This window comes from Myodes glareolus, chromosome 13 (genome assembly GCF_982192425.1).
Source record: "Myodes glareolus chromosome 13, mMyoGla1.1, whole genome shotgun sequence".
In the NCBI taxonomy this organism is placed as follows: Eukaryota; Metazoa; Chordata; class Mammalia; order Rodentia; family Cricetidae; genus Myodes; species Myodes glareolus.
The window spans coordinates 25,193,957-25,217,151 of record NC_142038.1 but is presented as its reverse complement, the minus strand read 5'-3'; the positions used below and the strand labels follow the sequence as shown (position 1 = coordinate 25,217,151).

Here is a 23,195-nt window from a genome sequence, read left to right as displayed (position 1 = left end):
GCTCTTACAATCTTCCTGATGTCCTCTCCTTCAAAGACCCTTGAGCTTTGGGAAGACATTTTATTCCCAAACATTATCATGCTAACTAGGGAAGTTACTAAAGTGAAAATAATGCAGTGTGGATGGTTCTCGGGCAACTTCCGGGCAGGACTTTGGTGATTAAGTGTGAAAAGGTGCCTAAAGCAGGACCTTGTGTGGGGCTCACACTGCAAGAGTTTCTGGGTGCCTTACACCCCTGCTTTCTTTCTCTCCTCCCTCCTGGTGGAAGAAACGCAATCCCCCCCACACTGCTTCCACTCCACCACTGAGAGACAAGGCGGTGCCCTCACCCTTGAAACAAAAAGAGGTTGACATAATTGTAGCTCTTGGTGAGGAAGTTTCCGAGCACGCGCGTTGGGTAGCCACAGCGGATCTGATAGGCCGACAACCCAAAGTACACACACTTCACGAAGTACCAAAGCTGAGCCACCAGGTTCTGGCTGAATTTCCTAAAAGATAAAATTATGGAAGATAAAGCAATAGGATGCTTTTCCCATACAGAAAGCAACAGTTTAGAGTAAAAACAAATAAATTTCCCCTCTGCCAGTATAATCTAAGAGAGTGGAGCGGACATCTTCTGTTTATAGTAATCTGCTTTGTTTTTCTTTTATTTATTGATTGAGTTGTTCACACCCTAATTAATAACTGGGCTACAAGACTCATTTGAGGTGGAAGTACAGATTTCAAAGGCCATATAGGAGAAAAGGGGGAACTCTGGGTGTGGGAGAGATGGGAGAAGTGGAAGAGAATTTGAGGTACTAGAACTCAGCTTACTGAGGACTTTTAGATCTATATCCCATTCTAGGTGTTAGGGGAAAACCAGTAGCCACCTTCAAGCCCCACCCCTAGTAAACTTCAGGTTGCCTTAGTCTTGAAATAGTCTTGCTGTATCGCCCAGGCTGGCCTCGAACTTCTGACTGTTCCAGCCTCCTGAATGCTGGGATTACTGTGCACCTCAACTTGCTCAGTAGTATCTACCCTTTATAAATTCACTCATGCCAGTTCTTAGTCTATTTTAACCATTAGCAACAGTCCTGACAGAAACAACATCATTTCGTAATGGGTCTACCTGGTCCCCTACATGGGCTTTTTGGGTCCCATTATCATCCATGTGTCTGATATCACTTTCCCCTTATCATCTCCTGTTATGTCTTTGAACCAGTTGAATAACCCTGTTTCCCATACGACACTGTCTCATGTCCTCTTTCCTTTTGACGGAGGCACCTTTCCTTTTGACTCTGCTCCTCTTGACATTGCCTAGATGGTAGAGACAAACACAGCTCAAAGCTCTTTGGTCTGCCCTGGATCTGAGGCTGTCACTCCTCTTATTTCTGAAACCTTTGTTTCTGCAAACATGGATGAAACACAGTTGAGGCACTGAGGAGGATGAACCAACTCCTACTCTGCGTTTGAACCGAACTTCGCTGAGATCTTTGCCTTTCACTGTCCTGGCGGATCTCTGTGGGGGAGACCTTACCTCTCCGTCACACTGGGTAAGATGAAGAACATCCAGAAGTGGATCCCAAACACGAGAATGACCTGGAAAATGACCTTGCCCAGCACAGTCTTCCTGAGGTAGAGCGCACGGTCCACCACCATGGTCCCAAACTGAATAAGAACCATCACCAGGAATGGCCCGGGGACCTGGTCTTCTGAGAGAGAAGAGGTAATATCTGCAGCCGCCGAGTGTTTCTGTGGAGGAAAGAACAGGTTCAGCCTGAGTGGCACTTCCCAAGATGGAAATCTTCCCTCCTAGTCAGCCGATGAGGGCAGACCCTTGGCCCAACCTACCCCAAAGGCCCAGAAGCCAAAGACGATGATGATGAAGTCCACAGTGTCGGCCAGGAACATCAGCACATACACGTCAGTCACAGCACTGTAGTCCGGGTGGATGAGGTCGTAGAAAAACTGCCGAATGGGTACGTATATCTGCAGAGTTCTGCAAGACAGGGCCGTTTCACAGGGGTAGCATGGAAAAATGGCTGACCCTGCTCCATCTCCACTCTCCTGCTCCTTCCTATCCAGGCCCCACCTTCTACTACAAGCCGAGGCAGAGACCCTTGGAGAGACCCCTGCTCAGGGAGCACAGAGGAGTTTACTGCCAATGCAGGCATGACCTGGAGGGTGCCATGACTCTTCCCTTACTTGAAGCCGAACAGAATTGCATAAAGCCCTAAAAGCCAGGCAGAAGGCATGTGGCTGTCTGGGTCTGGTGATTCATTCTACATGAGCCTGTGTTGCAGAATTCTCTCTGTTTCACCCTAAGCTTATATAAAACTTGGGGTGAGACTGTGACTGAGGCCAGAGGAGGAGAAAGTGAAGGAGCCTAGAGGGCACTGAGCCCTGGAGTTCCATATCTGAGCATATATCGGATGTCTCCTGTCTCTTCTGATTCGGAGTCTTATGTCCATTGTGGCTTCTCCCTGCTGTTCTTGGCTTTTATTTCTTTTCTTTGCCATTACCACTGTGCAAGCATGTCTCTGTCTCTCTATTGTCCTTCAAGCCGCATAGCTTTACTGTGACTGCAGGCTCTCCAGGTCTGAGCCTGTCTGCATTAGGGCTTGTGTCACATTACAATCCCAGTCCTGTTGTGTCTTTCTCCCTGCTTGTGCTTGGGCACTGCCTTGTCGAATCACCAGCAAGGCAGAGGGACCTGTGAAGAAGGCCAGGGACCGACTGCAGGATGATGAATAAGGAGCCTGGCCCAATGCCACCCAGCCCCATTATTGGAAGAAAGAGGGCATTATGACTCCCATCCGATGTGAACCTCACGCTCCTCCCTGCCTGGCTGGGCTTTCAGAAGCAACGCCTGAAAGCTTATAAAGTGAACCCTTGATGTAGGCATTCACCAAGAGATGGTTTCTAAAGCACTGTAGCCATGGGTCACTGTCTGCTGTTGCAACAAACGCCTTCTCCCCTCTTCACCTCTGGTTTCTAGGGAGTCATTGGTACCAGCTCCCCAGCTCCAGTCAGAGCGCACAGCCCCTGTGTTTCTGCCCACTCACTTCTTTATGGTAAATGCCTTTGCCTTGATGAAATGCTCTTGAAGCTTTTCCATGTAAAGTTCTCTTTTGCTTTTCTGTTTAATGCTCAAAACACTGCTTCCTCTCTGGCTACTGTTCCGTGTGCTTGTGCTACCTAGAAAGAGGAGGAAAAGGAGAGAGGTCAGAGGCTTGAGGGTTAACAGTGGATCTGTCAACAGAACTCAGTTGGGGTGTAGGGCCCTGGCTTTCACATGATCCAGAGGATGTAGGGCACGGAAGGCTTTAAGACTGACTACTGAGTGTTCGAGGAGCAGACTCCTATGCTGACCCGGGGCTGCGATAGATCCGCGGGTTCATACCCAGTGGGTCTCCTCTGCATGGTTCTGTAGCATTTGTTCAGGAAGAAACACAGAGGGGAATAACTTTACTTGTGCTCACTAGTGTTCTAGGTCTCAGTTTTTCCAGATGGGGGTGCGTGACTCAGACTTATTCTCATATTCTGATTGCTCCAACTAGAAAACCAATATACTTGATCACCCAGTGTCTGCCTCAAAGGCAGGTTCTTAAGACAAATGTCTGAGACCTGGAGAAGCATCAGACATGAGCCCATAACTACAAAGGCCCAATTATTTCCAAATAGCAACTTCTGTATCACACTCAATGTTTAGTAAGAAATTAAAAACTAGCTTAGGAAATAATCATAAATCTTTGTTAAAAGTCCCCAGCTGAAGCTGATCCTTGTGGCGCATGCTTGCAATCAGAGCTATTTGGGAGGTTGAAGCTGGAGGATTTGGAAGTTCAAGGCCCACCTATGCTATGTGCAAAGCCAGCCTGTGAAATGAAGGGAGACATAGCTCAGGATAAAAACTAGTAAGACAGAAACGGGTAGGGCTAGAGCCCAGTGGTAGTGCATTTGCCTAGTATACAAATGTGAGAGATCCTGGGTTCAGTCCCCAGCATCCCTCTCCCAAATCTCCGTTGGTAAAATCTAAATCCATTTTCAAAATCTGTTATGATTTATATCCCACCCAGCAGAGGTTTCATATATGGTGAATGAATTATCACGGGCCTTACACTGCTGCACATTAGCCTGTGTGCTGGCTGCCTCCTCTATTACCCGAAACCCTGGGCCCTGGAGGGGCTCGCACACCTTGAACAATGGAGGAAGCTACAGAACTGAAACAGGACCTGAACTTGGGTCTGTCTAATGCCAGAGAATGTTCCTCCATATTACAGTATCTTTAACCCATAGCAGCCAACCGCTCCCCTTCCCAGATGCAGAGACACCGGAGAAATAAGACTGCCTGGGGCTTATTTCAGCCTAAAGGCCATGTAGTGAATACCTCTTTTGGACCTGTTTGAAGAGAAGCTGGATTGTGGGGAGATCTGGGTGCTGCTGCAGGAACGTTTTCTCCGGATGGCCCCTGGCTGCTCTGGGAAGGTCACATGCACAGACTCCACCGAAGCAGCCAGGTTGATGGACTTGAGTGAATCCGAGGAGCCTCTTCTGCCGTGATCAAGGGACAGCTCGTCATCAGACTCCTCCTTGTCCGTGCCACTGTCAACGATGTCGTCCTCGTCCCATAAGCCGTGACACTGAGAAGCAGAGAAGGCGACAGCTGAGGCTAGCGTCTCAGGTGGGCCAACTGGCTTTCTTATAGGGTCGATTCTAACGTTCAGCCCCTTGAAAACGGAAATCCAAGGGAGGCGTGTCTAAGGAAGCTTGTGCAGAACTGTGTGAGTGTCCTAGGAGAGTGGAGATGGTTGTTGAAAAGCGTTTGTGTAATTAACTAAGACAAGGTAGGTGTAGTTAGGATAGATAGGTAAGGATGAAATGACAGCTTCTTGATGTGTTAGAACCTTCTAGAACTTATTAGAGTGCTCACTAGAAATAGCCTCGGCCCACTTCTTATCCACAGGTGAGCCCAATCTTAGCATCCCACATCTCTACTCTGTAGAATGATTCTGTCTGCTTCCCAGCCCGCATGGTGGGGGTGAGCCTTAGCTTACTCAAGACTCAGAGCAAAACTGCAAAATTTCTATGCGAAATTTGATGACCAGGTGTAGGGCAAGGACTCTGGCATCTACTGGAGATCCTGATCTCTGCTGTAAGAAAATGGGAAGAAGAGCTGCTAAAGGCAAGAATGTACAGATCTGGGGTCTGAGAAACTCATGGTCTTGCTGGAGGGAGAGCCTGTTGGGACCACACATCGGCTGTATGTAGTGTGACTCCACTTGTGTGTGAAAAACTCCAGGGGGCTTCTCCCCTGAGTCCCAGATGCTCTGCTTGTACACGTAGTCCTCAAGCCTGGGTCTGTGAGTCATCGTTAAGGCATCAAAAACGCCGAGCCTAGCAGTCCATGCCTGTCACCCTATAATTCAGGAGGCTGAGGCAGGAGGATCACAACTTTGATAACAGCCTGGGCTACATAGGGAGTTCTAGGCCAGGTCTGGATGCTGAGCTAGGCCCAGGACACATTAAAAAATGAAAACAAAAACAAACAGAAAAGCAAAGCTCCAAACTTTATTCTAAACAGGATCTGATAAGGACTGATAGAGGCATGATTTGATTAAATGAATTATAGATTTAAATTATTTTGGAAAAGGGAGCAGGGCAGAAATAGAAAAAAAGCCAGACTTTGACAAGCAAGGCAGCTCTGAAATGGACACTGTAGAGTTATTTCTATAGTTATGGCGGATTGGCCCGCTTCTGCTAATAGACTGTTTGTCTGCAACTTGTAGTGCGTGAGAAGTAAAACACACACAGCTGCGGAAAGAAAGGCAGTGACGGGAACAAAAACAGAAGCAGAGACTTCCTGAGCTCGAGGAAGACCTTGGAACGCACAGGTCAATGAGATATCTCCACCAAATCCCTCCTCTTCGAGTCCAGGGAATTTGCAGAAAAGGAGTTAGAAGGAGTGGGGGAAACAGGGGAGGAAGAGGACACTGGGGTGACCAGACCCTCTAAATAACTGAGCAAGGTGCATATGAGCTCACAGAGACTGAAGCAACAATCATAGCACCTACATAGGTCTGCACTGCTGCAGATTATGGCCTTCAGTTTAGTCTTTTACTGGACTTCTGAGTGTGGGGGTGAACCAGTCTCTGATTCTTGTGCCTTCACTTGAGGCTCTTTTATTTTTCTGTTGGCTTGCCTTGTCTAACTTCAATGTGATGCTTTTCATTGACTCTTACATTTTATTTCGTTTTGTTTTATTGTTCTCTCTTAGAAGTCTGCCCTTTTCTAATGAGAGATAGGAAGGAAGTGGACATAATGGGAGAGTAGGTGGGGAATAACGGGAAGGGGTAGAGGGTGGAAAACTGCTTTCTGATTATATTGTATGAGAAAAATATATGTTTAATAAAAGGGAATATATACATATACATACATACACATTCATATATTATGTACACACACACATGTATATTATATATATGTATACACACAATACATGTGTGTGTGTGTGTATGTGTATGCATGCGCGTGTGCAAGGGATGTATGTACCTAAAAGAAAAGGGTAAGAGTGAGTGTGCCTTGGATTTGTTGCCCTGCAGAGATCTTCCTCAGGCCACGGGGCCAACAGCTTCCTCAATGGTGAGATTTTATAGGCACAGTAGTCCACAGCTTGCCCTGGGAAGTCTCTTCTTCATGATAAGAGACTGGCTGGTGAAGGCAGTATCACTAGAAGATGGGCAGGGCTTGAAGTGGGGAAGAGAGACAAGGTGTTGTCTCTGAGTGTTCTCAGATGCTCTGACTCAGACTAGTGCTGAAATGATACTGCGTCTCCTCCAAGTGATGCTCTGCAAATGCTGGTAAATGCTCAACCCTGCCATTGGCCCCACTGCCAACAATGATCCCAGTACTCAGGATCTCTGCATCTCCTTCAAGTGATGCTCTGCAAATGCTGGTAAATGCTCAACCCTGACACTGGTCCCACTGCCAACAACGATCCCAGTGCTCGGAATCTCTGCATCTCCTTCAAGCGATGCTCTGCAAATGCTGGTAAATGCTCAACCCTGCTATCATCCCCACTGCCAACAACGATCCAGTGCTCAGGATCTTCAGTACTGTTGCAGACAGAACTGACCAACATGGCGGTAGCGAACTGTTAACACTTAGGTACCTTCAGAATGGAGCGGTGGAAGAACAGAGCCAGCAGCTGAATGAGGTCGTAGAGAACATAGCCCTCTTTCTTCTCCACTCCTATGATGTTTGGGGGAAAGTAGGGCTTGTCCTTGTTCAATTCCAAGTCCTTATTCCAAGGAAAGAAGCCGAACTGGAAGAAATATTTTACTACGATCGCCACCTACGTATGGATGATAGAAATAAAAGAAGTCATTCCTTCCTTCTAGGACTAGCAATGCCTGAGAAAGAGTGGAGTAAGAATTAAGAGAACACGCCTGCTGCACAGTTTTAGCGGTGCATGACTACTATATATGATGACCTTAAAGCGATTGGGTTGAAAGTGTCGGTAGTACGTTTCTCTTCTGCAGAATAAGAGCAACACTGTTTATTGAAAGCATCACCTGTAGTGAAGCAAAGCCATTGAATTACTCCTGCTGCCTCCTGAACGACTGATCATTTTCTGTTTTTGAAGGGGTCATTTTTATGTCGACTTAATTATGCATTCAATTATCCAGCTATTCAAATAAGGAAGTCAGGGCAAACTTGAATATGAATACATTTATATGTTATACAAGGCTTTAGCTTGTGAATTTTGCTGAAATACCATGCACTTGTGGGGAGCTAGTGGGGTTTTGTTTATTTTGGTGTGGAGAGGACTGAAGCCTGGCCTGCTGTGGTGTAGGTAGACATCATTTCCCTTTTTCTTTTCTTTCGCCTGTGTTTAGAGGCAGAATTTTAGCCCCTAAACTCCAAAAAGACGCTGAATTTATTTTGCAGTGAATCTCAGAGTGCTGTGATTATGGGCGTAGGCCGCCACACCTGGTTTATCTGGTGCTGAGGACAGAACCAGAGCTTGTGTGTGCTAGGCAAGCTCCCCTCAGGCTCCACACCGGGAAGGGCCGATACACATAGCATTTGCTTTCTCCCACCATATCGCCTTCCACAGTCATCTCCGAACCATGGAAACAAGGAGGATTTGCTCCCTACTTGTTTCATCATGTGTAGCATAGCTCTTGTGTTTCTGAGCACAGCTCAAATTATACAAGGAAGGAATGCCAACCGGATTTCTCACTTAATTTACTCTGAGAGAGAAAATTAAAAACCCAACTTAAGCAATAACACATACACACACACACACACACACACACACACACACACACACACCACAGAGGTTATTTTTTATAGCCAATAGAAAGTCTTTATTCCACTGGCGGTTCTGCTAATCTACTGGCTTGCACAAAAACTCCTCTTGTAGCTGCAGACTGAGATAAAAGCGAGAATATTATTTAACATGAAAACCATGTATTTAAGAACAAGGTGCTAGGGAACTCTCCCACACAGTGAGGCTGGGTGCTGCGATATTGCACCCTCTCCCTTAGGAGAGTCATCTATGTCCTAGAGGGATGTAATGGAAGTGATATCTAGGAGTGATCATTTTGGCAAGACTGTGAGGGACAGGTCAAGTAGAGAAATAGACATGCACTTATCCGTGGATCTCTCTCTCTCTCTCTCTCTCTCTCTCTCTCTCTCTCTCTCTCTCTCTCCTAAATCAAAGATATGTCATACATACTATCAATACTTAATCCACATAGTTTTGAGATCATTTGCTACAATGATTTCTTATAAACCCGCGGTAGTTCCAGATTAAAATGGTGCATCTTTCACGAGCACTGCACTATAAGCATTAATCACAATGGTCTTCAAAGTGAACTTTCCTTCTGAGTCAGGGAGTCCCTTTGTCTTCAACTGAAGAAGCCTGGGCACACACCCTGTGAGTCTCACCTCCCCACCACAGGGCACAGTTCGTAGGAGACTTGGCAGTCTTCTGTACTTCACAGCAAAGATGGCAAACAAGGCCCTAGGTCTGCTCAAGCAGGGGCTCCCCATCCCCAGCGTGTCCTCCTGCCATTTAGATTTTCAAGGCTTTGTGCTGGGATGCAGGGAAAGCGACTCCAGGTTTAAAGATGGAAAACATGCGGTGCTCCATCAGACCGCACTCAAGGTGCTTTGCTGTGAGTTTAATTCCGAGTCTATGCTTTGGCTACTCACCGATTCAGGCCACTCCACTCGATTTGGCCAAAGACGGCTACAGCGGCAGTAGTGACATTGGTTAATGTCACAGGGCTCACAGGTAGGCTTCCAAAGCCGTCTCTGGCAATTTCGCAACCTTTGGCCAATTACTGAATCCCACTTTAGCGGTCTCCTTGTGTGTTTTAATCGGGAACGACACCGGAACCTACCCTGTGTAAGGTGTGAGGCCTGAACAGGTGTATGAAATTGAGGATAACGATCGCTAGCCTAAGTAGGCCATGCAGCAGAGCGGCCTACCTCAGTGTAGACGATGGCCATCATCCAGAAACGGCGGCTGGGCCTGGGGACAGACAGCATGGCCCAGAGGAAGATCAGGATGGGCAGCAGGAGGGTGATGATGGACGCAGAGATCATGTGGTTGAGGATGATCACGAAGTAGCACACCATTTCTGAGCGGGCGACCAGGGTGTTGTACATGGCGTAGAAAAGCAGCAGGAACCGCGGCTGGTCCACGTAGAATTTCTCGGATTCTTCCAGCTCATCATCGCGGAACATCCTGTTAAAATAAGCACAATTGGACCCTTGTCTGCGCCTGCTCCAAATCAATGACTTGCATTTATGATGCTCTCTTGTGTTGTGCGTCGACACATGCCTCCTCTGTGTATGTTCATCTGATAATAAAAATAAACAACCTCATACAGGCTGATCCACCTTTGTCTAAAGCACTTGGGAAGTGTCTGAGATATTGAGGGCCTTCATATCTTGGACTACTAAATTACATAATGAAAAATTCTTGGATATTGAAATCAAGTTTCGACATGCAGTTAACCTATGCCTTATATATACCATATTCATAGGGACTGATGGTCATTTTATATAATGTTTTCCAATGGTTTGATGTATGCACAAAGATTAATGGCACAAATTCATCTATCTCCTGTACTATGTGGATGCTTTTTGAGCTCTTTTGGATTTCAGAGCATCTTTGGTTTTCAAATTAGGGATTCTCAACCTGTCTGAGACCTTTTAGAAACAGGTATGAACACAGATGTCACTGGATACTTTTGGCTGAGTCAGTCACTCAGTCACGGTATTGTCCCAGGATTGTATGTTTGCCTTCTATGTCTAGGGCTTTGTGCATACGTGACTTAGGTACACATGTGTGTGATGGTTCCTTCTATGGTTCCTTCTCTTACTTGTTCATCAACAGCTCACTGGCTGTCAGCTCGTGAGTCAGGGGCGGTAAGATACTTGACTCCAGCTTGTCTGTACGGCTGTCATCAGGGCTGACCACCATGTGGTTCTTGGTCCCGGAGTCATCTTGAGAGGCAAAGGACAGATGCTCAAAGCTGACAGCCTTGCTGTAGGAGGGCGGGGCCTCCACGTCCCCATCGTCTGTGGAGAACTGAGGCAACTCCTCGTCCGGTGTGAGGCTGACCTCCTCTACCCCTGCCTCATACTCTGCCACATACTCCTTGTCTTCTGCATCATGGAGCTCAGACTCCAGACCCTCTACCACCTCCTCCTCAGCTTCAGCCTCCACCTCCTCAATGGTTTCTGTAGTCCCTTGGCGTGAATACAGCATGGTGCACTGTGTGGGCTCACTGTCAGGAGAGAAGATGGGCGAGAGGGTTCGTCTTAGCATTTGTACCAGCGTGGAACCTGTCCCACTCCTTATGACATTGCCTCAGAGCTCCCAAGTAAAAACCTCAAGCATGTGAGGAAGGGAAACACCCCCTTCTGTGCATCCCATCTGCTCTGTTCCTTCCAGAAATGCACTCCCGCTCTGCGGAAACTGCAAGCAGTAGCCTTCCAGATGCGAGAGTGGACAGTGAGCATTGCATCCTGTTCAAACCACAGCAAGTGACACGCCTTGCAAGGAGCAACCCCGTCTATGCATAGAAGTGTTCAAAATAGGATCAGTATCCACAGCCATGAGCTCCAGGTTCATTTCCAAATCAGCACACGTTTAGCAGAGCATACCTACCGCCATCACTCCTTAAAAGAGAGAGCATGTGGGGAGGAGAAGCCATGCTTGATTGTTTCCTAGGTGCTTGACCAAGACATAGCCTACTTTCAGTCCTGCACAAGGGACCTGCCCAGGCCCACTAAGGATGACAGAATCCATCAGATGCAGTTGGCTGAACTCAACAAGCACATGCTTTATAAATCCCCCTTCTTTAATGCTGATTTCTTTCTGCTTTTCTCATCCTTGGCCGCTTTCTTCTCAGGATAAGCATGTCTCCCACTGAATCCTTACCTTCTCCTCTCTTCTCAGACATTTCTCATGAGTTCTTAGTCTTGCCCGTGGGGCCACCTTATACTGTCTCTTCCTTCTCAGCTCTTGCTCTGTCTCAGAGCCTTTTCCTACTTTTTCATGCCAACAACTTTCTCTCCCTCTCTCTTTTCCTTCCTTCCTTTCATTCATTCTTTCTTTATTTTCTAAAATGCATTCCTTCTGTAGTTTCCTCACACCAATTTCCCTGTTTTTCTTCTGTTAGTCCCCATGCTGGCCACCCTGTGCCTTTTCTCTAGTGTTCCTCATCTCATCTCTAGGTCTTCCCTCGCCTTCCTTGGCAAACCCATGCAAGAAAGGTTAGAACAGAAAACGAAGCAGCCATACTGAATTCATCGCATGCTGAAACCCATAGCGTGCCTTTTCTTAACTATTTGGCCCCTGAAGAGGAGACAGATGTTTGGGATCTGCTGGATGCGGGAGGACAATGTATCAGACTCTGAAATACACACTGCTGCCTCACTGGCATATGTGAGCAAGTAGGTTCCGCAAACACAGATTCTCAAATGCAGGATACCAGTGTAGACATGCCAACGAGCAATGAATGGATTGTTGGCACACCTTCTGTGGCACCTTGTAACTGAAGATGCTGGGTGACCATGCAGGCACTAAACATGCTCAGGACTTTGGTTCTGAGTTTGTCACCCCCGCCACCCTGCAGAAGGCTCTGAGAATGATAGCCCTCACCAAAGTTGCTAAGGTTTATCTCAGTAACACAGAGCCTCCTAGGAAGCCACTGGATTGAGCAACACCCCAGGGAATGTTCAGGTCATGGGAGTCAGATAAATATTAGATCTAACTTCCACCATGGTCATTAGGTGATGTCAAGCATCGTCTTCAAGGTTTAGGGTCGGTCACCCCAGGGCCTCTGAGATGAGTGTGTCTTCAGGGATCTTCAGAGTAGAAGGATCTAACAAGCTCGTGCCTGAGAGAGGATGGCCCCCGTGGACAGCACCACAGGGTCAACATATTCAACTGCCAGCAAAGGAAGACACTGCCTTGGCTGACCACCAGGGGTCAGAATGGAGTTGACTTTGGCTTGGGTTATTTTCATGCCAGGATGAACACAGTATAGTTAGGATCCCTGGTAACAACACTAAGATTTGTTGGGGGCGAGGGAAGGGTTTTGCGGTTCTATGCAGATAATTTCTAGCTGAATGTTGTTTTCTGGCAGGATTTTTAAAAAAAAAAACTTAAGCCCAGAATAATCCTTTCCAAACAAGGTAGACGGTAGTCAATAAAGCTGATGCATGTTTCTACATAACATCCTTTTCAAAAGTCAATGGTAAAATACATTCAATTTTTCCTGTTAGATATGCATGCCAAATATAGACAGATTTATTTTATATTAACTGAAAATGACTATATTTGGCAGATTTTCCTAATATATATTGATATGTATCTATTATATATATCAAATATATATCTTTGAAAACAAAAAGTGAAAACTATTTGAAAAATAGGGGACAACATTTTCAATCAGGGTTCTTAATCCCCAATGGACAAAGGAAGGGACATAGTTTAGGGCACAGAGCGCTGTCTTAGAAACAATTAGGTCACAGAAAGTGCTATGGTTATGCATTTCGTCATGCAAATTCTTAAAACATCAAAGGGAAAAAAAAGAAAAGAAAAATGACATTCATCTCATGAACTCATATGTGCAATGGCATTCACGGGGAGGGGGCGTAGGTTACGGAACGAAGCATGCACAAGTTAAGCACCTTGATCCTACACTGCCACTGTCAGCTGATGAGGAGGACATGTCCATGCTGAACATTTTACGGAGCCTAGGCCGAGCGCGCTCGCTTGTTTTAGGAACAGGGTCTTGTCCATCTAAATCATCAAGGGTGGACTGCCTTGAGATCAGCAGGGTTGCTTCAGTGTAGCAGCTAACAGCGCAAACAGTTACAGAAACACAGAGTTAAAACCCAGTGGTGCACCGAGTCACACAGGGGCAGCTGACCCCCCCACCACACCACCATGCGGCAACTACACACAACAGCATCATCGACAGGAAGGCTGTGGCAGGGGGTGGGAGGGGGGAGGCTCCAGGACAGGGAAGGACCTGTTCGGCAGGATAAATAAACAGAAGAAACTGGAGTTGAAACAAAAAGTTACTGGCGAGGGATAAACTCCCAAGTGGCACTTTCTGGGCGAGACCCGAAGCAGAACGAGGACATGGCCCGGAAGTCATCTGACAGTGTTCAAGTCCTTGGAGCTTTGTAGTGCATTGGTCCTTCTGTGACTGAATTAAAAATGCTTTCTTTGGAATTGTGAGCCCAAGTCCATGCAGAATCTCACCTCAATTGCATATGCAGGAATACCTGCACGTACAACTTGTAGGAAAGATTTTAGTTTTATAATACAACTTTCAAATTAAGAGCCAGAAACTCAGGAATGCCACCACATACTGACTCTTCCGTCTCATTTGCTAAGCCACATGGACTAAGTCAAACCAGATTCCTTGCATGTAGAAGAGACACTGATCTTATAATGTGACTAGAAATATCAACCAAGGTAAAATATTAAAATGGCACCCAAAACAACAAAGGAATTCTAGTAATGCCAAACATATTTTGTCGGTTAATGTTTCGTTTTTACTAATTTTTATTAAAGATCATGCTTCAAGTTTGGGTGGGCGTCCCAAGGGAGAGAACTGTTGACTAAATTCCTCATTTCCTGGTACTCCAAGGAACGAACTGAGATGCCTCCACAGAAGGGGCGCAGCAGCTTCTCAGGTGGCAGATTTCAAACCACAGCCACCCCTTTATTGGAACGATCCTCAGAAAGCAGTTAACACCGTTTGCAGCAACAAAAGCAAAGATAAATCACACACCCGAATTTACGAGGAACTCCTGGAAATTAGCTTGCCATCTGACCCTGGACTTAAAGGATTTATATCAAAGAAAATCTGTTTTCGTTTGCTAAGTTCCCATTCTGATTCCATCTCATGTTGTCTTATGAGAAAAAAAAAATTGTGACTTGGGTATTGGGAAACAAGCTGTAATGGGAACAGGCCACACCATGGTTATGTTTGCTGGAGGAGGGCAGCAAGACCTGTCTGTCCAAATGGTGCAGGTATCCGAGGACTCTCCTAGGTGGCACGCGACCTCCCCCTAGTGCGTGGGTTCCCAGAAACTTTAAATGGGTGTGAATTCCTGTTTGAAGACACCGGGAATGTTGTTCAGACACTGTGAAGGGCAAATTTGTGGGTTCATGAACTTCTCACAAAGTGCACTTAGCATCTCTTTTTATTTTATTTTAAAAATGAAAATAAAAATACATTACAGACTATTTATAATGATTCTGAATTCTCACGGAGTACTGATTGTCAGTTTTATAATTTTTCAAATATTTTAACATTGTTTTCCTATAATGTGGTCTTATTATAAGTGTGATGTCTGATGACTCCCAATTTTCCATTCTGCTCTTGGTTTTCTATTTAGGTCATATTTAAAGGCAGGCTCTTGGTTTTATTTGAACTGGTTCCTATTCTCTGTAACCTCCTAAGTTTTTATTTATAATTATTTAATGTTTTAGTTCAACATATTATAAATTGTCATATAATTTAAAATTACACAAATAGAAATTGTGTCTGTCAGTGTATTTACCTTTACTTTATATTTTCGGAGTTTGGTTTTAAAGTAGCTATCCTAAAACAGGTCCATGTAGGATATTAAGGACATCTATAAAGAATCTTAAGTTTTGTGGGAAAATGTATTTGTGTATATTTCCTTTGCCAGATGACAGATGACGCCTTCAAATTTCAAAAGATGTGAACATTGTTATCTCCTATTTAGTTGTCAGACTTTGCGATCCAATAATGAAGACACATCAATTGATTAGATAAATAGCAATAAAGGAGATAAGGAGGCACTGAAAAATGTTAGAAGTCACAATAAGAGACAGCATATCTTGATGAAAGAAAAATGAAAAGCTATAATAAGTTATATATCATTTGTGCATATTATTATGTTCTTCACTGTGTGGGTGGGAATAATTGCAGCTGGATATGAGTGTGGCTTTTGCACAAGTCAATCAGATTTTTCTGAAACTCTTCTTGGAATCAAAGGCAATAAAACAATGTTTATATTTGATGCATACACGCACAGTCATGAGGTCTGGAGCTGAAGAACACTTGCAAGTGTTATGGAAAATAACTGCGTGAAGGATGGATGGACGGTATGCCATCTGGGAATGTCTCTAGAGAATCCCAGGGTTCTGCTCACCTCAGTGTTCTTCTTATCCTATTGTTCCCATGATCTTTTTAAAAAAATGGTTGTTTGGTTATGATTTGGGTCTAAATCTGGTGTATTTGGAAACAAAGATTCTTTCATCCTCACCTTCATGTACCCCTGCATAGGAAGCAGCATTAGCAACATTGAGTGTGCCCAGGGCATCCAGACATGCCTACCTCCTTCACCCCGTCTCTGCCAGACTGCACACATCTGCACACTGGTGCACATCTGCCCTGCAGTCTTCACTTAGGATCATCATCACGGTCACTATTATGGTGGTCGGGACTGAACCTAGTGTCCCACACGACACCGACCTATATCACATCACTAAACCATAACATCTTCAGTCCACTCTTCCCTGATGATGGGAGGAGTTACTGTGAGCTGGGCTGAAATAGGTAAGCACTTAAGAAGAATGGGGATAAAATGGGTTTTAATTCATGACATAGAAAATAACTAGAATGATTGTATTTAAATGCTTTGATTTCTAGATGGAGAGAGACTTGTTGGAACATGTCGATGAAGAGGGTTTACAGCTTCTCCCCAGGACAGAACTTATGGTTTCCAAATTGTCTAAGTGAACTATATAATAAACAGTGAGCTTGTGCTTCATCAAAACCTGTGACCGAAGAAGGGTAAAGCTTCCCTTCCACAAAGACTGTGGGACGGCCTCACAGGACACACGGTGCTAGGAACGGGTTGAAAGCTGTCGCTGACATTTCTTCTTTGTAGCTGATGCTATGACTAACAGTTTCAGAAATTAATGTCTGAGAAAAGTGCAAAAGTGTGGGCAGAAAGAGAAGGAAAATGAAGTTTACCACGATGGCACTTTGTCTCCTAACAGTTATTATATTCTGGAATTAAAAGGCATCTGAAGCACCATCTCCATTAGGAAATAAATGGTTGGCCTTGAAACCCTGTGAGGAGCCTGGCCTAAATAGTTCCTCTTTTGATGAAGATCACATTAGCTAAATGTTTGTGATTTCACATCTTAAAAATAACTGGAGTATTCCCATGCTAAGGAAAATTTAATCTTTTTATTATTCCTGAAAAGACCCTAAGGGAGCATCTGTTTGGGAAGAGATGAAGGACTACATCCATGAACAGCTTTATCTACACAAAATCAATATAGGCAAATACACGCATATATATAGTTAAGTTAAGCAATCTATTTTAAAACTTGAGTTTTTACATACTTACACATGCATATATAATGTGTGTGCATGTTTCTCTCTCTCTCTCTCTCTCTCTCTCTCTCGCTGTGTGTGTGCGCGCACGCACGCGTGTGTGTAAATAAAAACAAATTCTTTTTCCATACCAGTAGATTTGGATCTGTGTCAAAGTCTAATATGGTGACTTGCTATATTTGAGTTTTCTTTAACTGGCCAACTCAAAGACAATAATTCAGTAACAGATAAGAAGCTATACTTCAAAGTAAGAAAGTCTCTATTTAACCACTTCTCTTTAATGAGTACAATTCCGAATCTCAGGACTTTTGTTTGTTTGTATGTTTGTTTGTTTTACTCTCCGGTACCAGTGATTAAACCCTGGGCCTTGGATGGGCTTGGTATGTAAATGGCCAACTGAGCTACATCCCCGGTCCCTTAGATATTTAATTTCTGTTTTTGAATTTGCTATCGGTAAAGTGATCCCCTTTCTCCTTTCTTTCATCCAGAATGAAATGTAGTCAGTATCTGTGAAGGAAAAGTATGGTGGGCAGTCACTGTGCCCGCCCATGGGTGTGTGGAGTATGAGTCTGGGACCACCTGGGAGGTCTACTGTGCTTCTTCAGCAGGCAGAAGAGGCAAGAGCTGTGTCACAGAGCCTTTTCACTACTCAGGGGATGGCTTTTATGTCTGTTTGTTCTAGAATTGAGTTCAGGTCCTGGCCTAGAATAGGGTACTATTTTAGCTGTTAGATGATAAAATACACAGCCATCTTCAGAGACACAGTTCTTTGCCTGTAAGACAGTTGCATGGTGCAGTTCATCCAGTCAGATGGTCCCCCTGGGTATTGTCAGTTTTCATCCTAAGGCAGTGACTTGGATTAGCCAGCCCTATACAACAGACAGCAGTGATCTAGAACACTGTGCCGCAGAGGCTCCTGAAGCTTTTCTGGATGGACAATATACTTGCCGGGGAAGAAGGGAGAGACATCAAGAGGTCCAAAACCTGGGTTCTCAATAGAACATGGTGATTTTGGATCCCGGGTCTACTTTTACAGACTTAGACCACACTTTTAAGCCACACTGTTATTGAATTTCGTCTTGGCAAAGTATGGATAATAATGGTGTACAACATTTGATACAGTTCTTTAAGGGATGAATCAAGGCTGGCTGCAGTATGTGCTCAGTGCACCACCACCCTTAGCATCGAATCGCCTGCTTTCCTCCTGCAAACAGTGCATGGGAGCCCAGAAACCTAGAGAAGAGGGAGGGTTGTTTCTAACAGAATTGTCTCTGAAATTTTCATTCTAAACCGGGAAGTAACAATTCTGAAGGGAAAAGGTCAGGGATATCAGCAGAAGGTAGAAAATGCTAGAACAAAAGACAGCTCGTGGAAGGAAGTAAAGGCGTAGCCCTGACACAAATAGTAAGGAGTAAAATCCAAATGCGATGAGCCATTCTTATTAGCCCGGATCTTACAAACCCCTAGACTGTGTCAGTGAGGTAGATGAGTGTTCGCTGTTGGTGTCTGCTTTTACCCAGCCAGCCTAGAGCAGGACAGCATTCCTTCAACACTGCTGTATGGATCCGCAGGGCCTAGGACACCACCCATGTGTTTGGTTAGCTTTCACTTCACGCAATCACTTCTCACGTTTGCTGACATCCACCTCATTCACAAAAACAACCGAGTGTTAAGAAAGTGAAATACCTGGAGATACTGTCATGGGAATCTAAGCTATCCATCCTGTGAGCTGCCTGGGCCCTGGAACCAGCTCCAGGGTGCTCGTCAATTGTGTCCAGTCCTGACTCTCTGGAAAGGTTCATGATGTGGTTTTGGTAGTACATGTGGATGCTCTCCCGCGTTGGAACGTTGCCCTGTGGAAAAGGGGACATCACAGTGGTTCTTACGAAAGCACTTGTTTGGACAATGCCAACAGTTTTTAATACTGACGACTCTCAGCCCGCGTGCACGCCTACAGTAAGGACCGCTGAGATGCAGATAATCTAGGGATTAATGTCAGGTCTTTTACGGTCATTAATGCCAGTCAGTATTGCTACATGTGATGGTTGTTCTTCCCAGTCAACCTGACTGGATTCAGGATCACTTGACACACATCTCCGCATGTCTCCAAGGGCGTTTCTAGAAAGGTTTAACTGAGGAAGGTGAGCCAGTTGTCAAGGCTCGCAACATCATTCCATGAGCTGGGATCCTGGACTAAAGAAAAAGTGAAAACAGAGGAATCCAGATATGTGGGATAGTTTTTGTTTGTTTGTCAATTTTTTTTACAAGATATAATCATTGGAGAGGAGGGAACCACAATTAAGAAAATGCCTCTGTACGAGGCGCTACACAAACATTGTCTTAATTCCTAATTGATAGGAAGATCCTAGCTCACTGTGGGTCGCACCATCCCTGGGCTGATGGTCCTGGGTTCTATATGAAAGCAGGCAAAACAGGACAAAGGCTGAGTGTGCCAGTAAGCAGAGCAGCACCCATCCACGGCCTTTGTATCAGCTCCTGCCTCCAGGTTCTTGCCCTGCTTGGGTTCCTGCCCTGACTTCCTTGGATGACGAGCAGTGCTGTGGAAGCAGAAGCCAGATAAGCCCTTTCCTCTCCATGTTGCTGTGGTCTTGTGTTCATCATAGCAATAGTGTCTCCTTCCCCAGGAGACCAGCTGAGTAGCCATATTTCTTTCTCCCTGTTTCCTGCCTGTGGATACAATGTGGCCTTGCCTTACTCTCCCATTTCCATGCCTTCCCTGCAGTCACCACCATATACTGTATCTCTTCAGGCTGTAAGAGAAGCCTCCTTGTATCCTTAAATTGCTTTGGCCAGAGAGCTTACAATAACAAAGCGTAAGGTAGGTAATAGGCGGCTGGTATAATTCTTACTATCTCACAATAGTCACCTTTCCAGAAACTGGCTCAAGTTTAGTAGAGAAAATTATCAAATCTGTTTTCAATTAGATTAATTTAAGCTCGGTACTTTATTTTCATTATTAATTTTTATTTTCTTTCGGTATATTTTAAAAAATGTTCCCAGCCCCGTTAAGATATAATTGATAAAATTATATGTATAAAATACTTACCTTTAAGTATAATCTATAAATCATATGTAACTTTTGTATATTTTGTCTTTATATTCTAAATTTTTTTCTGGATGTTTCAGATCAAAATTCCCAGATAAAAATTATAATCCTTTATTGGGCACAGCAAACATATTAACTCTGATAGAAGAGAGAAAATGAAAACTGGGGATTTTTCCGAGGACTCTTGGTGAGTGTGTGCATGTGCGTGAGTGTGTGTGTGTGTCTGTGTGTGCATGGGCGCATGCATGTGTGTGTGTGTGTGTGTGTGTTTGTGTTGTTTATGAGCATGGGATAGACCTCAATGCACACAGAACAAAGTGGTTATGTAACAGCTGGCCAGAAAGATGGGATTTTATTTTAGAGCTTTAGATAAGGTTGTCTAGTTAGGTTTCTATTGCTGTGACTAACACCGTGTCCAAAAGCAACTGGGTGGAAAGAATTTATTTAATCTTACAGTTTATAATCCATCACTAAGGGAAGCCAACCAGGGGCTCAAGACAGGAACCTGGAGGCAACAATTCAAGCAGAGACCATGGAGGAGTGCTCCTTACTGGCTTGCTTGCCATGGTTTCTCCGGTCTTCTTTTTTATACCACCTAGAATCATCTACGCTGAAGCAATGTCACCCTCAGTGTGCTGTGCTGTGGCCCTCCCACACCAATCATTAATCAAGAAAATGACTTGCCTACTGGAATTCTGATGGAGGCATTTTCTCACCTGAGGTTCCTCTTCTCAAACGGCTCTAGCTTATGCCAAGTTAAAGGCGGGGGAGCAAAACATAACAAACAGCAAGAAGAACAAAGCAACTAACCAGAACACAGGCTGGCAAGCTGGAATCCAAATGCATCATGTCTGAACTCCCGTGAATGCTGACAAGATGCCAACGGGTGGGAAATTCTACACAAGCACTCCTGAACAGCTGCAGTTAAAACCCTGGCGTACTTGAAATGACCTAGGGAGTTACTGTCAGGCCATGTATATGATGAAAAGGAGTAAAACTTCATGCTCATGTCTGTGTTCCCTCCCCAAGGTGTTTCATTATCTAAGTGAAAATATTTCCACATCCAAAACCAAAACTGGAAACATGAGACTTCTCTTGCCTCATGCATTTTGGGCTGGGATGTACGACCCACGTGGACTTGGCAGCTCTTTGAAAGTGGCAAGCAGTCAAAGGAATTACCTTCTTAATCTCTCGGGTCAGCATGCACCTTTCAATCCTCAGAACTGTGGATATATCGATGTGTTCCCTTGAGATGGAGTTGAGCCAAGTGGTGAAACTATCCACCGTGGCCAGGAATAGGACCCAGGTAAACTTCAGAATATTAAATACCCTCTTGATGATATTATCTAGGCAGAAGAAGCATAACACAGGTTAAAGGGTCTGGAACTCTACCACACTACCAAGGGCTGTGTTGTGACACCGTGGGATAGACCACGCCCAGCCCTGGATTTTGCTGGATGCCTCTCATGTGTACTGGACTCCTTATACTTAGAGAACAAGGTGGACCGAGGCCCAAGCATCAATGTAGTCTCTATACATGCAGTGACCAAACTAACCCAGACTTAGGTGGGATCTTTCATGTTGGCCATAACAGACCCTCAAGGTCCCTGGGGGCAAACAGGACCCCTCAAAATATCACGTTTCATGGATGGTCAAGTCCCTTACACATGTGCATCTCTAACTACACTCTATGTATAGAATCTCCACACACCCTCCCTCATAGTTTGAGCCATCTCTTTATCACTTCTACTAGGTACCCAATACGATAGTGGTTGCTACACTGCATTATTTAGGGGAAGACAGAGACAAGGCCTATATACACTCAGTACAGATGAATTTTTTCCCCAAAGCATTTTGGTAAGTGCTTGGATGAATCTGAGGCTGTGAAGCCTACACATCTAGAGGCCTTACTGTAAGAAGTTCAGTAGGTGAAGAGATTGCAATTCAAAGATTTCATCTAGTATTAACTCAAGAATAGAGATGGCCTGTGCCTGTCTCGTGGGGCCCTTAAAGGCTTTTCTACAAGTGTCTGAGGGATTGTTGGGGGAACCTGTCTACTGTCTGTGCACTTATACTTCAGCCAAACTCTATTACGTTTTGCGAAGCTTGCTCTACAGGCTGTGTGTGCTCCTGTGCTATTGAGCCATCTTCCTAAGACAATCAGATGGGATTGTATGTCAACAACAGAAGTCTGCACGTGGGTTCCATCATCTGTGGTCAGCAGAAGCCCTAGGACGGCTAGTGTGAGTTTTGTCCTGGACTGCAGCTGTGACTGGAGACCCGGGAGAGCTGCCACACAGCAGCTCAGCTCAGAGTCCAGTGGTGCTCAAAAGGGTGACAACATGCACACACATCTCCCAACACTCCGGAGACGCTGCAATTTAAGGCCTTTGAATACCCAGAAAGATTGGAGGAGGTTTTACAACTGGTGAGCTCACCCTTTGGGACATCACTCAGCTTTTAAAAAGAAGGAAAATTTGTAACAACGTGGACGACCACAGAGGACATCGTGTTACACTGAATAAGCCAGGCGTGGAAAAACACACTCCAGATGATATCGCTGACACTTGGAATCCAAACTCGTGATACTCACAGAAACAGAGAGCAGAGCCATGGTACATGGCCAAGGAAGGGAAAGACTGAGAAGTGAGTCGAGGCAAGCTTGCAGTGACATGGGAGGGTTATATCTAGAGATCCTCAGAGACAGGTGGTAATTAGTAATTCCGTACTATGCTGGGATTTGCCAACAAGTAGACCTAAGGCGTTCTAACTGTGGTGGGGAGGTGGACAGACAGGTTTACCTGCTGCCTACAGCAGTTACTTTGCTACGTGCAGGTACAACGAAACCATGTATTATATGCATCCTACTAAGTGTAATGAGGAAGAACCTAAACAGAAGGACTAGATCATTCTGTCTGTCTGTCTTAATCACGTATGTAAGCGGATGCTCACCCAATCACATGCCAGACCCACAGGCTTCTGTCTACTGTGCTCAGAGTGAGTACCGAATGGCCCGCCTTTGTTCCCCTAATCTCCTCTCTGATTAGAAGGCTACAGTGTGAACCAGAGCTTGGCTTTATGATGAGGACTAGAACTGCCCTCAGTGGTCTAGGAAGAATGGTAAGTTTACGTCTAGTAAAGTTTTGCTCTTTTCTAAGGGTCAAACAAGAAATGGAACCTCCAAGTGAAGGCCATACCTGATGGGGCAGGAGGGGAGGGGGTGGCAG

General features: G+C 45.0%; 1 protein-coding gene across 7 annotated transcripts in view; it reads right to left on the bottom strand.

The window, feature by feature from the left end:
* Piezo2 (piezo type mechanosensitive ion channel component 2) overlaps positions 1-23,195 on the bottom strand; it is a 373,285-nt gene that overhangs the window by 16,412 nt on the left and 333,678 nt on the right. For all 7 annotated transcript variants that reach the window (XM_087896005.1, XM_087895998.1, XM_087896002.1 and 4 more), the window contains 10 exons: positions 21,148-21,314; positions 18,588-18,754; positions 10,377-10,784; positions 9,478-9,736; positions 7,148-7,330; positions 4,367-4,619; positions 3,045-3,177; positions 1,831-1,978; positions 1,517-1,731; positions 330-488 (listed from right to left, as the gene is read on the bottom strand). In XM_087896005.1, coding sequence (XP_087752131.1) covers positions 330-488; positions 1,517-1,731; positions 1,831-1,978; positions 3,045-3,177; positions 4,367-4,619; positions 7,148-7,330; positions 9,478-9,736; positions 10,377-10,784; positions 18,588-18,754; positions 21,148-21,314 — 2,092 coding nt within the window. The remainder of the gene's footprint in view (positions 1-329; positions 489-1,516; positions 1,732-1,830; positions 1,979-3,044; positions 3,178-4,366; positions 4,620-7,147; positions 7,331-9,477; positions 9,737-10,376; positions 10,785-18,587; positions 18,755-21,147; positions 21,315-23,195) is intronic.